At 49.4% G+C, this 15,451-nt stretch overlaps 2 protein-coding genes across 3 annotated transcripts; one reads left to right on the forward strand and one right to left on the reverse strand.

Annotated features, from left to right (window-relative positions):
- Positions 1–438: 438 nt before the first annotated feature.
- Positions 439–9,828, forward strand: cyth2 (cytohesin 2). Of its 2 annotated transcripts, none has more exons than XM_086155644.1 (12): positions 439–736; positions 2,654–2,804; positions 3,599–3,665; positions 3,745–3,863; positions 3,949–4,029; positions 4,808–4,920; positions 5,103–5,251; positions 5,334–5,445; positions 7,045–7,121; positions 7,254–7,325; positions 7,596–7,750; positions 7,896–9,828. In XM_086155644.1, the coding sequence occupies exons 1-12, from the start codon at positions 670–672 to the stop codon at positions 7,981–7,983; spliced, it is 1,251 nt and encodes a 416-aa protein (XP_086011770.1). In that variant the 5' UTR covers positions 439–669; the 3' UTR covers positions 7,984–9,828. The 2 variants fall into 2 exon arrangements, with proteins under 2 accessions (XP_086011770.1, XP_086011771.1); XM_086155645.1 differs by lacking the exon at positions 439–736 and adding an exon at positions 2,190–2,272 and having other exon boundaries at positions 5,334–5,446; positions 7,043–7,121.
- Positions 9,364–14,366, reverse strand: LOC147229874 (neuronal pentraxin-2). Its single transcript, XM_086155638.1, has 6 exons — positions 14,254–14,366; positions 12,448–13,097; positions 11,507–11,969; positions 11,126–11,379; positions 10,329–10,508; positions 9,364–10,184 (listed from the first exon to the last, which is right to left on the reverse strand). The coding sequence occupies exons 2-6, from the start codon at positions 12,919–12,921 to the stop codon at positions 9,975–9,977; spliced, it is 1,581 nt and encodes a 526-aa protein (XP_086011764.1). The 5' UTR covers positions 12,922–13,097; positions 14,254–14,366; the 3' UTR covers positions 9,364–9,974.
- Positions 14,367–15,451: the final 1,085 nt, after the last annotated feature.

Genomic DNA, 15,451 nt, shown 5'->3' on the forward strand with positions numbered 1-15,451 from the left:
AAAAACAGAACATAACTGGATAATAACTTGTTTACTGACGCTGTTCTGACTGAAGATCCAGGAAGTATGAGTGAAGTTCAGTGGGTTCAGTCAACTTATATAAAACCCTCAAAGATGTTTGCTTATATTGTTGCATATTCGACCAGAAAGGGAAAAACACACCATTGAGTCATTTATTGGCCACAACCAGGTTATCTTGTCATAACAGTTTGAATATGTTGCATAAAGCTTATACATTTCAATTTACCTCATAAATCCTTATCTAAGTGAATCACTGCTCACACCTCAGATGAAAATAATGTACATTTCAAACCAAACCTCAATATTCATGCCGGTGAGGGAATCCTCTGACTGAGATGGAGTTGTTGCAACACAAAGTAGTCCATGAATCAAATACATTCATTAAAAAAAGGAACAAAAATCGAAGTACTAGTTATGTAGATTTAAGTATTCCTCGATGCTTCTTAAACCGTGGAGTACACGGGTTATATTATTTTGAAAAACAACTGACCGGAAATAGTCACACTTGAAAGCCAGACGCCGCTTCCGGTGTCGCCACCTTCTTTGTCTCTGGCCCAACACTTAGACACCTGGGGGGGTGTTGTCATCATTTTTCCCTTTACGTTTGAGGATATATTTACACATATATCCACAATTTTCTAATATTGAATGACAGTCGACTCTGAAATATTTATGCCTAAAAGTAAAGCGCCAAAAATGGATGACCTGGACTACAGTAAGTCTTGCCTTCCTCATAGTTGCTATGGCTAGTTAGCTGCTTCTAGCTCTGTGGCTATCGGCTCTGGTCGTTTGCCCAGGTGTGATAAATTAAAACCGAGCAGCGGCCCGGGGATGGAAAGCGGCTGTCCCCCGTCTTTTCCCCCGGCCGGTCAGAGAAGGAGACGATTCGGTGACGTGGTTCTTTTTTCCGCCTCCTCCGCCGGACGATAGCGAAATATCGATCGCCCCGGTCCGAGCCTCAAGCTAATGTTTAAGCTAGCTTCGGTGGGGGCATTTAACATCGCGGCTCGACCCCCTACCCACCCCCTCCGCTCGAACGGTCCCCCCGCAAAAGGGAGAGTTTTGCGGGGATAGCTCTGGGACCTCCCTCTCCCTCTTTATCGGCTAACAGGGCTCCCGTTTGCAGTGGTTCTCCCGGACTGTGGGCGTGGTTGTTATGGTGGAGCAGCTGTTTGTTTTGCGGGGACTCATAGGGGCTTTCGGGCTCCGGCGGCTAATGCTAACCACTAATATGCTGTCATGCGTGAGCTATACGTTATTTCGCACCTCTCAACAGTAAAATACGACAAAATATGCACAAAAGATTCAAACACACGCAAATAAGAGAACAGTTATTCTTATAAAAGTACCCCAAAAACAACCGAAAAGGCGGAGGCTGAAGCTTTAGCTTAGATTGCCTATTTTTCTCAAATCGTTTTACAAATTAAGAAAATAATTATGTCTATTATACAAGCACATTCAATAACATGACTAAAGAAGTTGATTCTCTTAAGGGTGATTTCATTTCTATATGTAGATTTTTATCTAGAAATAGATTAGACCCCTTTAATGGATGCGCATCTTTGGTTTTCATTTGTTCCTTATACTTCACATACTGGTTGGTATAAGTGAAAGGAAAAGGAGACTGTGGTGAATGAGAACCATCTTCAATCGATATTAGCACGTATCAAATATCTGCTTCGGCTTTTGGAAAAATCACAAGTCAGCACTGATCAGCTCACTATTTTCTACACAGCAGGTTCCTTATGCGAGCTTCTTGACATTTTTTTGACTAATTGTTCAGGTTTTTTTTATATTGTTTCGTTCTGTGCATGTTTCATGTTTTGTTATCTTTGTTGGCTTTAAAGCACCTTTCTAGCACTCAGGGGATTTTAACCATTAAAAAAATACCTTTTTTCAGTTACTGTTTATAGTAGGTATAGCTTTGCCTTCGATCATCCGAGTTCTCCATCGCCCACCCACAATCCACAAAACAGTCAGTATGTTCACTGCACACTCTTAATGGTCCATAAGTGTGAACAAGAGAATGAATGGTTGGACGTGTCATACACAAAACATTTTGAGTCAAATGTAACCAAGCTCTTGGGGAATAATCACAGGTGGGACGTGGGAAGTATATATATATATATATATATATATATATATATATATTTACATACAGTAGTTTCTTTGAGGCATCAAGGCTCAAACCTTCACACGTGGGGATATGGTCGCAGGATGGAACCCACCTACCCAGGTTCATACTTAACAGGTAGCGTGTTCATGGCTGTGCAGATTTTCTTCTTTTTTCTTTATTCTGCTGTCAGAGCCCTCACTCATCAATTTATCACTGACTATTTTGGCATGGATTAAATACAAGGCTTTTCTTGTCCTTTTTGAAATAGAAATTAATCTCATTTGCTGCCACGCCTTTCTCACTTTCTCCACTCCATTGTTAGCTATTGATGGAATGATGGCCTCATAACCACCTATGTAACAATGCCACGCTGAAAATAGTCAGGTTTTATGACTTTTCTTGGATCCCCTTAATGATGAAAACACCCCAGCCTCCAGATTGTCCGCGCACCGCCAGCAATTGTTAAACCCACGGTGGCGGCGGCCGAGTCATTCTTCTCCGCTTCCCGCTTTCCAGTCCCTGTAGACCTGAGCCCCGAGGAGCGCTCGGAGCTGGAGGACATCCGCAGGAGGAAGGGGGTCCTGCTGCAGGAGATCCAGAGGCTCAGGGAGGAGTTGAGGGAGGCCATTCTGGAGGTGGAAGGACTGGAGACCAGCACAGAGGGCAGGTGAGGAGCCTGGGGTTCACATGGGGAACCCCTCAGAATCATAAGAGGCACCAGACAGTAATATTTTTTTTTTGTCAGTGTCACATCACAAAGTCTGCTGAAAAAAAGTTCCTCATTGACAAGAGGTCATAACTTGACCATTGGTTTGTGATTTCACTCGCGTAATGAAACTAAGCATGTGTACATCTGCAATTTTGAAAATATGTAGAGTAATCCCTTAACTAAGGAGTTAAAGTGGTTTTAATTCGTATTTTACTCGTACATCAAATTCAATTTCTCCATTAAAATGAATTGAAGTTATTTATCCAAATAACAAAAATGTATAAGAAAATAATATGTAACAAAAGAGAATGTAAAGAAATACATTTTAATTCATTTAAGTTTATTTACCTTAAATCGGATGAAGATGCCAAAGGAAATAGGCAGAGTTTTTCATTTCATGCTGCATCGCTTAACTTACTGGCTACACACTTAATACCACAATGTGTTGCTAAATGTAACTTTTCACACTCTAAACGGCATTTAGTGATGGAGTGAGCGCCCCTCCTCCTATTAAAACAATCAAACCGTCCCCGACCAGCTTTAAATGACTCTCTGATGCCTCATCTGTTGTCATTCCCACCATCTGTTGCTCCAAGTTCCTCTAAATGTGTATTAAACCTCGTAAAACTCGTGAGTTGACACACTCGCAAGTCAAGGTTCTACTGTCCTATTTTCAATTATAGGATGATTTTTCTCTCCTCATGAAAGCGATGATGCTGGTTCAGACGCCTTGTGTTTGTGTTTCCGTGCAGCAAAACCCTGCAGAAGAGCAGACAGGTGGCAATGGGAAGGAAGAAATTCAACATGGACCCCAAGAAGGTACGCACTCAGCATCTGCGGCGGCGGCAGCTAAATCCTTCGGGGCGCATCACGAGCTAATTGTCAAACGTCTCTGCAGGGCATCGTGTTCCTGGTGGAGAACGAGCTGCTGAGACACACCCCGGAGGACATCGCTCAGTTCCTGTACAAGGGGGAGGGTCTCAACAAGACCGCCATCGGTGACTACCTGGGAGAACGGTGCGTTTCCTGGCATCTCTCTCTCTCGCTGTCGTCCTCCGACTTGCTCCGGCTCCTGACATCGTTGCCTTCTTGTCGCCCGCAGGGACGACTTCAACATCAAGGTCCTGCAGGCGTTTGTCGACCTCCACGAGTTCACCGACCTCAACCTGGTGCAGGCGCTCAGGTACCTTACCCCCCCTGCCTCCCCCCGGAGTGCTGTAGAGGTCACCGGCTGATGAAAAAAACATTTTTGTGCAACAGCTTTTCGAATTTGCATGAAAGTTGACTACGATTAAATTCCCGGGGAAAAAGTCCGAGGTCGACCTCTAGGAGGTGTCTTAAGAGGTTCTTTGAAAAACCCCCTCTGGCCAATTTTGACCCCATTTCAAACAACACCTCCAGAGAATTAGACGTATCCTGAAGATCCCCCTCATTTGCCTTCATTAGGGCTTCTTTCTGTGGGGAGTCTCCGTGTTCTCCCTGCACCCTGAATTATGCCCAGACTTGTGAACGAGAGGGTGAATGGTTTTTACGTCCATATCATGTGTGAGTGAATGTCCGTATGACGTGAGCATGAGCGTGGATGGTTGTATGTCTCTATAATATATGGAATATATGTCTGTGAGTCATGTGAATGAAAGAGTAAATTGTATGTCCGTATGAAGTGTTAATGAACGAGTGAAATGTTGTCTATAAGAAGGGAATTGTTGTATGCCTCTATATGTAAGCCCAGGTTGCAGCACAGGGCGTATAAAAAGTGAATGAATGACACATACTTGCGGTTTGTCGTGACAAACAAAGTGTGTGTCAGGTGTCTCTTAAGTGTTCCTTGCGGTTGGTTAAAAATACCACAAGGAACCTCGAATGGAATCCGGGTGATCGGACCTGTTTTGTGGAGATGAAACCGTTGCCACGGCGACCGGACTCACCCTGACCCAACCGCTCAAACGTGTCCCATGCAGGCAGTTCCTGTGGAGCTTCCGCTTGCCGGGCGAAGCCCAGAAGATCGACAGAATGATGGAGGCCTTCGCCCAGAGATACTGCCACTGTAACCCCGGCGTCTTCCAGAGCACAGGTATGCGCGCATGTGCACATGGCGTACGTGCACATTGAAGACCGCATTGTTCGCAGGTGCGAACGAGAGGGCGTATGGTTGGATGCTGCCCTGCGATTGACAGCTGACCCAGTTAAACCCCGCCACCTGGCTCCATTGAGGCAGTCGTGATGTAAACAGGCTCCGTCTTTGAACGTCCGCAGACACCTGCTACGTGCTTTCCTTCGCCATCATCATGCTCAACACCAGCCTCCACAATCCCAACGTGAGGGACAAACCTGGCGTGGACCGCTTCATCTCCATGAACCGGGGCATCAATGAAGGAGGGGACCTTCCGGAAGAGCTGCTCAGGGTACGAGAACCTCTTCCGCTTTTTTTTTGTTTGCCTCTTCCAAGCAGACCGCCACTGAGACGAACCGCCCGTTTCGTTCTAGAATCTGTACGAAAGCATCAAGAACGAGCCCTTCAAGATCCCCGAGGACGACGGAAACGACCTGACGCACACCTTCTTTAACCCCGACAGAGAGGGGTGGCTCCTCAAACTGGGTGAGGTGTCGCTTTGTCTCAGATTTCCAGGAGGCTGCAAAACTGCAGCTGCAGACTGAAATGCCGCCACTGTCACTGAAAGCTAGGGCCAAAGCCAATCAGAGAGGACGATACTTCTTCGTAAACCAATCAGATTGAAGCTTGATTAGTTGACTGTACAAGGGGTTGGGGTTGCAAATGATGTCCAGGTGTAGTTACACAACCAGGCCACTAGGTGGCGCAGAAACTTTTTTTGTGTGTGTGTGTGTGTGTGTGTGTGTGTGTGTGTGTGTGTGTGTGTGTGTGTGTGTGTGTGTGTGTGTGTGTGTGTGTGTGTGTGTGTGTGTGTGTGTGTGTGTGTGTGTGTGGAAAGGGTTTGACAATGTTCCTCCATGGTGTCGAAGATCTGCATCTCCGTGTTAAAGATCTTCAACAGTTCCGGATCGAGCCACAATTCGGATTGGAGCATTGGGGGGCGGGGCTTATCACAGCGAAACTTTTTAAGTGTGTGTGTGTGTATGTGTTCCTCTCTCGTGGTCATGTTCGAATGCGACTGATCTCACTTCTCTGCAGCCATTGGTCAGTCATTGTGTCAAGCCCACCCTTTATGTGACAACTCCCAGTAATTGGCTTTAGGCTGGGCCGATTGGCCCTGTTGCCTGGGGAGACAGATAATGTCTAGGCTACGGCGGCTAGTAGTCTCCTAGCGCCAAGCCATCCTGCCGCTGTGTGGCTTTTGATCTGCATTGTCACTAACCTGTTCTTTTCTTCCTCTCCATCTCCCTCCTCCTCCTCTCTAAACCCTCGGGTTTCCTCTCTATCTGCTTCCCCCCCCGCGATTTCCACTCCTCCTCCTGCCGCTGCTTCTTTTCTCAGGAGGTATGTACCAGCTGACGTAGTACAACTCTTAGTTTGTAGAAATAAGGCGCAGTGTTAGTCATTCCTCACTAACAGTGCGGGTTCGGTTCCAGAATCGTATTTTTTTTAAGATATCAACATTTTCAGATATCGACAGTTAGTCACTTTGGTGGAAATTTTAGTAAATTTTCTAATTTCTTTCGCATATTTTCTTCCCCAATAATTTTGTCATTTTTAATGGATTAAATTCCTATTTTAGATTTTTTTTTTTTTTTTTTTTTTTTTTTTTTAACCCCCATTGCCGTCGGCCTGCAGTCTCTATGCTCATTCATGCTCAGGCGCCTGCATCACCACACCGTGGGCTTCTACCAGAGGGCGCTGCAGAGCACGGCATCAGACAATAACAAAACTGGCGGTGGTGGAGAAGCCGGTGATTACGGAGATTGTAGCAAAGTGTTGTCTCAGTAGACGCCGGCTGTCTAAGGAGGATTCTCCTCCCGGGGTTCACCCGCGCTAGCCTGAAAATGCAGAAGTCTCGGAAAGCGACTACGGCGTGGGTACCGAAGTCTCCACTAATGTGCGGATTTAGCGTCGAGCATAAATGAGCCCTTACCTTAAAGCATGACCACGCATTTCTGCCCGCACTCACCGGTGAGGGAGCAGTAGTTGTAGTAGCAAACTGCGCCTGACGGGGAACGTAAAGACAGTAGAAGAGAAATCCGACGCTTTTCGGGGATTCTCACTATCCATGCTCCGTTACAGGGGGCCGGGTGAAGACCTGGAAGCGGCGGTGGTTCATCCTCACCGACAACTGCCTGTACTACTTTGAGTACACCACGGTGAGTCCTCCACAACCCCCAGGCAGAAGATCCCGGCCCGTGGAGAAAGCACAGTGGCTCCCATCGCGCTCTAATGAACTGTGTGTGTGTGTGTTGCGTGTGTGTGTGTGTCTCTCTCTCTCTCCCCGGCAGGATAAGGAACCGCGGGGCATCATCCCTCTGGAGAACCTCAGCATCCGCGAGGTGGAAGATCCCAGGAAACCGGTAAGTTCTGCTATTCAGAAGATGGCTGCACATTCTAACATGTTTACCTTCCCCGTTGGATTGTACCAAAGAGGGAAATGTCGGGGGTGGTTGGGTTTTTTTTTTGGTTGTTATTTTTCCCTTTCTATCCAGAGAGAGAGGTCAACAACCCCCACAGAGCTCCTTCTGCCCCAAAGCAACAGCTCAGATGGTCTGTGGAGATGTTTCCACCTGGCCACTCGCACTGACCGGCTCCCCCGAATGTCTCCCCCCCCCCCCCCTCCCCGGCAGAACTGCTTCGAGCTCTACATCCCCAACAACCGCGGGCAGCTGATCAAGGCGTGCAAGACGGAGGCCGACGGCCGAGTGGTGGAGGGGAACCACATGGTGTACCGGATCTCCGCCCCCACGCCCGAGGAGAAGGACGAGTGGATCCACAGCATCAAGTATGTAGCGGGTCACGAAGGGGGGGGTCCTCACCTGAAGTGAAGGAAGCGCCAGAGCCGGCGAAGACCCCCACCTGCTTGGTTCCACCTTTGACTCCGCCCCCCCCCTTCCCTGACCCCGCCCCCTTTTTTGTCCCGTCTGCAGGTCTGCCGTCAGCGTGGACCCCTTCTACGAAATGCTCGCCGCCAGGAAGAAACGTATATCTCTGAAGAAGAAGGAGGAGCAGCCTTAGGTTCCTTCGCGTCCTCCTGTCTTCCTCCCCCCCCCCCCCGCCGCCGTTGCCCCCGCCCACCCCGACGGAAAGACACCTCACACTCGGTTCGAAGCAACGTGCACGTGTGTCTGCACAAACACACACGTGCACACACAAACACACACACATTCACATCAGTGTTAGAGATATAGGTTGTCGTGCTCTGCTGATTGGAAAGATTCTTTTTTTTTTTAAACAAAAAAGGGGGCGGAGCTGCAGCCTTGTCCAAGACGGCGAGATCTCCGTGGGTGTGAAGTTGCCTTTATTCAGTCGGGGAGAGGGCAGCTTCACTTCCTGTGAGGTTTGTGCGAGGATGAACACGTTATTGATCGTCCCTTTAGCTCCGCCCCCTCAAGACAAAATGTGAATGGACGAGTCTTCTCTTCTTCACCTCAGCTGATTGGAGGAAGATGAGGAGCCGATTGCTTCCTGAAGGACTCGTGACCCTCCCGTTGTGTTGGCGGGGGGGGGGGGTCTCACACACACACATATACACACACATATACACGCACACACACACACACACGCCGGAAACCGCCTGTCGGCCATGGCGAGTCTCTCCAGAAGAAAAGCACCAAGGCAGCTCATCGCGACTCGTCCCTGTAAATAGATCTCAGCCTTGTTTTGTTTACCAGATGATCTAATTTATTCTCTTTTTTTCTGTTTTTCGCACCCGTTTTTTCTTCTTCTGTTTTGTTTTTTGTTTTTTTTTTTCGTGCGAGCTACTGTAGGACTGCATGCTGCCCCCCCACCTGCTGGGGCATCAGTTGTAGATGCACTGACCCGGGAAGCCTTAGCTCCCACCAATGGTTTAGAGGAAAAAATTACTGTATTAACTTGATTTTTTTTTTTTTTTTCCTTTTAATTTTAGTTTTTATCGGAAGATTTTTGTCTTCGACAAGATTGTCCAGCAACACTATAATAACTTGTCTTCTGCACTTTATGTTTTTTTTTTTTTGTTTTTTTGTTTTTTTAGCGTCGCAAAGGAGGAAACACCAACTGATTTGTCTGGGACTCTTTAGCGCCCCCCACTGGCGGGTCGCTCTCACTGCAATACACCGAAGGCTTAAAAACACTAGTTCCGCCGAACTCAAGCAAACCTTTTGTTTGTTTGTTTTTGTTTTTTTATCTAGAACCTTTCCTGCCCCCCCTTGCCTTCAGAAGCATCGAACGTGACAGGCCTCACCTTGGCGCTCCTGAACGCCATGCGGTTCGTCCGCAGGTTTTCCTCGAAGTGCATAGTTGCCAAAAAAAAAAAAAAAAAAAAAGATGCAACTTTGAGGGGGGGGGGGGGGATTTCCCGTCGATGAAGCTGTTGTGTTTCCCCGGAGCCCCGCCCACACACAGGAAACGTCCGCATTTTGATTTTGTATTTATTTATTTTGTTGACTGTGAGGTGAAGATGGGTGGTCCTCTTCTTTATATGTAGCAAAAAAAAGAAAAAAAAAAAACACGGCACGTCGGCGCCAGTAAGCGACTGTGTAACAATAAAAGCTGAAAACACCGGAGCTCTAGACGCAGCACGGATATTTTATTTACATTTTATTATTCAAGACTGTTTGTGACAGAAGTAGTAATGTCCTAGAAGGTTCTTTATGTACAGCGAAGGCCGGAACGCATAACGTACCAGGAAAATACATTAAAAAAATATTTTTACACGATATAAAACTGGAACAAGAAAAGGCGTCGTGAAATCACGCCCTCGTCTGATCTAGATCAAGACAAAAAAAAAAAAAGCTAAATTCTCTTTGGTCGGGTAGCTGTATTTCCATGGAAACGCTTGAAAAAAGTGGATCCAGATCAGGACTTTAGAAAAACAATTTATCATCATGATAACATGATGACAACATGTCACAGCACTTTGTCAGGTGTTCATCTAGAGAAGGACGAGCGCTAAGGATCTACAAACCCGTCCCGCCGAAACTTGTGTGTTTAAAGGCTTTGATCGGGAGTCCGGGGTTCCCCCTTCTTCAGTGACACTGGTCGAAGGGGTACCTGCTGACGCCGCCGTGCAGCTCCAGTTCGCCGTCGGACCAGGACACGACGTCGCCCTGGAGACGGCTCCCGCAGGACGCCAGGGCGTAGACGTCGGCGGCTCCCAGGACCCGCGACCACACCTGCAGCTCGGACATCTCGCCCACGAAGGACTGCGTGGCGTCGAAGCGTCCCCCGAGGGTGTCCTGCGGCGGGAGAAACAGTCAAGGTTCTCGAGAAGCTCCGAACCACACCTCCATAATGTTTCTTGAGACGATTTTCCCAGATTTGACCCTCCCGACTCTTAATGATACCCAGCGAGGGTTTAAACAATTCTAAATTCTCCCGACCTGCTCCTGGCCCAGGATGAAGACTCCTCCCGGCTTGATGGCGTGCCAGGCCGACAGGTTGACCCCTGACCCCCTCAGCTGCCCGTCCTGGTACGCCTCCCAGTGGCCGTCGCGAGTCGACCAGGTGATGCAGACGTGGTGCCACTTGCCGTCGCTCAGTGACAGAGGCAGGGTGGCGGCCTGGGAGGAGGAGGGCACACACATTCTCAACATACACACACACACACACCTGTGGTTTCATGGATTCCCATTGAAAAACCAAACCAGCCCCACATATCTGACTGAAACAGGAAGTAGTTATATGGATATAAACATGTTTCTACGTGTGTTTGAGTCTGTGGGTGTGTGTGCACTTTATTTACTTGTACACACGCACACACTTTGAAATTTTCATAGCACGACCCCACATCCTCTATCTAAGAGAGTCAGCAAACTACACCACACCATGAAAGTGACAACACACACTGGCTGTTGATTGACAGGAGGGAGGGGGGGGGCAGGATCTCAGTGTGTGTGTATGTTTTGTTTATATACATACACACTTTGAAACATGTTTACACAAACCCCACGTTCCTATCTCAAGTACTCCGTACGATGACGGGATTGTTGATTGACAGGAGGGGCGGGGGTCTCTGTACGTGTGTGTGTGTTTTGTTTAGACACAAACACACTTTGAAACATGGATACACACAACCGTTATCTGATATAGAAGGTGGCAGAGCTCTCCGAGTGCAGTGACGACACACGCCAGTTGCACTGCATGCATGCATGTGTGTGTGTGTGTGTGTTTGTGGTACCTGGTCATCAATCAGCAGCTCCATGGGATTATTGCCCCACTCAATCAGCACCAGTTCGTTGGCCTGCCCTGGCGCCGAGTAGGAGATGGGGGTTCCCACGCCGGGACCGGCGCCGGCCTTGAGCCACAAGCACAGCGTGAGCGCGAACATCTCGCGTAGCGGCGTCCGCTTCACGCGGCCGTACATGTAGTTGGTCCTCATGGGGAAGCCAATCTGGAAGGAGGCGGGGCTTACGGGCTTCTTCCTGCCAGAGCCTGTTTGCGAGGAGGAGACTTTTAATTCGCTGACTTCAAGGGTCACGGGGTCGCGACCTCACACGTGCCAAGGGTTCTGGTTAAAAGCCTATGTGTGTGTGTGTGTGTGTGAGAGAGAGACCCCTACCTGCCAGGTGAAGCTGACTGAGCACTGTCTCCAGCTTGTTGCCGTGGAAACCCCCCCGCGGCGCCCCGGCCCCGTGTCCCTCTGTGTACAGCGGGTAAGCGTGGCTGTCCGCCTCATTGCTGTGGAGCATGTCGTCGTGGTGACCGTCGTCATAGCGACTGTCATCATGGCTGTCGCCGTCCCCTTCATGGTGCCGGCGGCGGTGGTGGTCGTCATCGTCGTCACCGTGGTCGTCGTCGTAGCGATGGCCGGTGTGGTCGCCGTGGTCGCCATGATCTCCGTGATCGTCGTCCTTGTGTCCGTCGCGGTCGTGGCGGTCTCCCTCGCCCTCGTCACGGTGGCTGTCGTCGTCATGGTGACGCTCGGGCCCACCCAGGCGGTGCAGCTGCTGCTCCAGGGCATCGATCTTGCGCTGCAGCAGATCCTTCAGAGAGCTGGAATACGTGATGGACGTGTTCCTCTTCTGTCAAAGGACATGGAGGAACGGGGGAATTAGAACACCGCTCGCCGGTAGGGGGGCTTCGATGCTGGACCGGCGGACGTTTCGTCCAATCAGATTGTTTAACTTCAAGAACCGCCACAATAAGGAAGCATCGGATCCACGTGTTTGCGGGACGATCCCACAACAGCCCTGGCGTACAGAGTGAGACGGTTCCTCTAAAGTAATCCAGGCTCTGTCCTGTTTACCCCTCTGTCAGGGGAGATCAGGGTTATTACGGCTGATCTCACACATACACACACCGGCGACGTGGGATTAACTCATTAACCGTCCCTGAGTGTGTAGCAGTAATCCGGCCTGCGTACAACTCACCCCGTTCCAGGTAACCAGATAAATCTCCAGCTGAGGCCCGAGAGAAGAAGATGCGCTTGGGTTGCGGGCGTTTCCATGGGGACGGTTAGGTCCTAGAGACCGCGCGTGGGGGGGTTGGTGGGTTCCTCACCTGCAGGTTCTCCAGCCTGTCCTTCAGCGCCAGCAGCATCCTCTCCATCTGCTCCGGCGACGAGGTCACGTGGTTGCCCTTCTCCCGCTGCGGGGAGTCCGGGATGAGGTTGCCGTGGCGATCGCCGTGGGTTTCGGCGTGCCCGTGGTGGGCGAGGCCCTCACACAGCGTCAGCTTGGCGGTGAGCTCGCGGATGGTCTCCCTCTGGTCCAGGATAGTCTCCTTCTGCTGGACCAGGCTCTCCCGTAGGTGGAGGATGGTGGCTTTAGCCTCCTCGCTCGCCCCCCACCACCCAGCGGGGGGTGCGCTCTGGTGCCCTGGCGCCGGCGGGGCGCAGGCGGGGTCGGCTCCGGCGGGGATCGGCGTGCAGACGAAGCGAGGGTGACCGCCATAGTCCAAGTCGGAGCTGGCGTAGGTGAGGTGGAGAAGGAGGGGGAGGAGGAGGGTCATGGACGGGCTTGGATGTTCTCTCATCTCCGGCCTCCTCGGCTAATCAGCTCTGCTTCACTTCAGGATATGCGGGAGACGACGCCCACGCCGAGACATCAGGGGAGCGCCGGCCAATCACAGAGCGGGACGCGACCTTTACCGCCAAGGTCGGCGCCTTTCGTCGTCCCAGGAGCGCCCCCCCCCCCTCCTGGAGGCAATCCCTGCACGATCAGAACATCACAAAGAGCACAGTGAGTGAGCGTGAGGGAGGGGGTTGTCAGGGTCGTCCTTTTCAAGCGACTCACGTGACGTTGTTGCTAAACCTCCTGGACCACCTGTTGCCCACGGTGACCAACCCTCCCCCCGTGTGCATGCATGCGTGTGTGTGTGTGTGTGTGTGTGTGTGTCCATTCACGTCTATCAATAATGTAGCAGGGTGGAAATGTCACCTCGGGGGCCAAAGTTACCCCCTGTCCTCCTAGTTCTTCAAAATGAAAGCATGAGGAATCATTCAAAATGAGATTCCTGACGTTCAACGAATCCCGGAGTGGAACCAGCAACCTCTGCTGGAGTCGGGGGCGGAGCTTATGAGTCCCAGACAGATGGTCGAGGCCGGCGCGGGTGTCAAACCCGATCTGCCTCGGCTTCATCGGCATCCACAGGTCACGCAATTAACCTAATTGCAAGGTCTCTTGTTGTGCTTCTTCAGCCTTTGTGTGTGTGTGTGTGTGTGTGTGTTTGCATGCTAATCCACGGCGGGGCTGCGCGCCCGTCCTCGCACCATATGGCGCAGGTGGGTATTTATGTGCTACGATTAGCTGTAAATCAGAAAAATAAAAAAACCCCTCCCCGGTGAGAAGACCAGCGATAAGGCTGGCAGTTGGATTTCCAACCGCTAAACAAACGCACGGAGGATGAAAATAATCTGCACACACACACACACACATATTCAGGAAATCTTCCTATGAAGATGTCAGATTACAAATTCAAAATATAATATTATATATATAGAATTATCAGATTCCCTCGGTGAAGGACAATTAAGACTATTGTGACCTTGTGTGTGTGTTTCCCTCTATTCTTTCAAGAAAAATAAAATCATTCAGGCTTGGCAGTTTGGAAACTTCATCCGATAATGCATGAGTTACACATTACAATCTTAACATTTTTATTAAAAATAAAAATGTAATTAAAAATGAAAAAAAATCCCTCATCCCGACTACAAAATTAAGAAAATGAAATCAATTAAAAAAAATAGACTTTTGTAGCCTGGAGTGCTACTTTATTTCTTGTTGTATCACTAGAATGGATGTCGGAAAAGTGGGCGGAGCCTGTGGCCGCCGTCCTGAGCAAAGTGTTGGTGGAAGGTGGACTCACCTGGATGCAGAGAGTCTGGTCCTGCTGCCGCCGCTCGCCACGTCTGGTCGCACTGGCTGGGATTTCTACCCGGCTCCTTGTATCCCTCCTCTTCCTCTTCATCCTCCTCGTCCTCCCCTAAGCTCCGCCCGTCCAACGCTCAAAACAAGCCACGCCTACTTCCTCCCCGCTGTCGTCCCGGCAGGTGGCCTCGCCTCCTCCTCCTCCTCCTCTTCCTCACTGCTTCATCCTCTGTTTGGAATAAACCCCCATCAGCCTGATTAACGAAAGGAGCCTTCCGCCAGCGGCGCCACCTGCAGGCCAGACAAAGCCAACTTTCATGTCAATGCCTTTAAATCTGTTTTATTATTTGGATTTTTCTTTTTTTTTGTCATTTATTTCTGTTCACACTATCGCCAGTTTAGCAAATATATACACAGACAATCATTCATTCACTGGTTCACACATCATTTGCAATTATTCCCTGTATGTGTAAAAGCATCGTCTTCTGTGTGATGACTTTCCTCTGCAATAACCTTGATTTATACACATAAATACTACATGTACATCATATACATGTACTTGTTAATACACATGTATATATGTTACATATATTTTTACATTTCTTTATCCCCTGTGAGAGGAACCCCGTGCAGACGAGGTGAACGTGGAGCCTCCACATAGAAAGGCCCCTGTGGGAATCCGACCGGGGATCTTCTCGCCGGGAGGCAGAAACGTCGCCGTGACAACCGTCAGACTGTCAAACCAAGAAAATGTTTTTAAAGTATTAGGTCTTTTTTCCTGTTGGGGGGGAAAAAAGAATGGAAGAAATGCAAAAAGGAAAAACCAGAACAATCAGAAACCACCTAAAAATGCTGTGTGTGTGTGTGTGTGTGTGTGTGTGTGTGTGTGTGTGTGGTCTCACACACCAGAGTTTAATTGGGCTAGATTGGTGGGCGGGGTGGATCCAGAGTTTTTCCACCCACGCCGACCAGGACGAGACCTCAGAGAAGATATGTCACCTGGGATTAGAAGAAACATTTAAAGATTTTAATTTTTTTTTTGGGTTAAAAAAAAACTCGCCAACCTCCGGTCTGGAGCGGCAGCAGGCGGGGAGAGACAGATGGCCGCTTCACCGCGACGGGTCAAAGACAATCACGCCTGGATGACAGTTAATTACAGGTCACACACGCGGGCCGGAATCAGTCGACACACACAC

Source organism: Fistularia commersonii, chromosome 11 (assembly GCF_037954325.1).
Source record: "Fistularia commersonii isolate RoL2024-O1a breed Wild chromosome 11, RoL_Fcom_v1.0, whole genome shotgun sequence".
Taxonomy (NCBI): domain Eukaryota; kingdom Metazoa; phylum Chordata; class Actinopteri; order Syngnathiformes; family Fistulariidae; genus Fistularia; species Fistularia commersonii.

Excerpts from the sequence above, each read along its gene's own strand:
- cyth2 (XM_086155644.1), top strand. The coding sequence starts at position 670 with ATGACAGTCGACTCTGAAATATTTATGCCTAAAAGTAAAGCGCCAAAA. Across the intron at positions 737-2,653 it reads AATGGATGACCTGGACTACA|TCCCTGTAGACCTGAGCCCC; the intron begins GTAAGTCTTGCC and ends CCCGCTTTCCAG. Across the intron at positions 7,751-7,895 it reads GAGTGGATCCACAGCATCAA|GTCTGCCGTCAGCGTGGACC; the intron begins GTATGTAGCGGG and ends TCCCGTCTGCAG.
- LOC147229874 (XM_086155638.1), bottom strand. The coding sequence starts at position 12,921 with ATGAGAGAACATCCAAGCCCGTCCATGACCCTCCTCCTCCCCCTCCTT. Across the intron at positions 11,970-12,447 it reads ACAGGCTGGAGAACCTGCAG|AAGAGGAACACGTCCATCAC; the intron begins GTGAGGAACCCA and ends GTCCTTTGACAG. Across the intron at positions 11,380-11,506 it reads CAGTCAGCTTCACCTGGCAG|GCTCTGGCAGGAAGAAGCCC; the intron begins GTAGGGGTCTCT and ends CCTCGCAAACAG.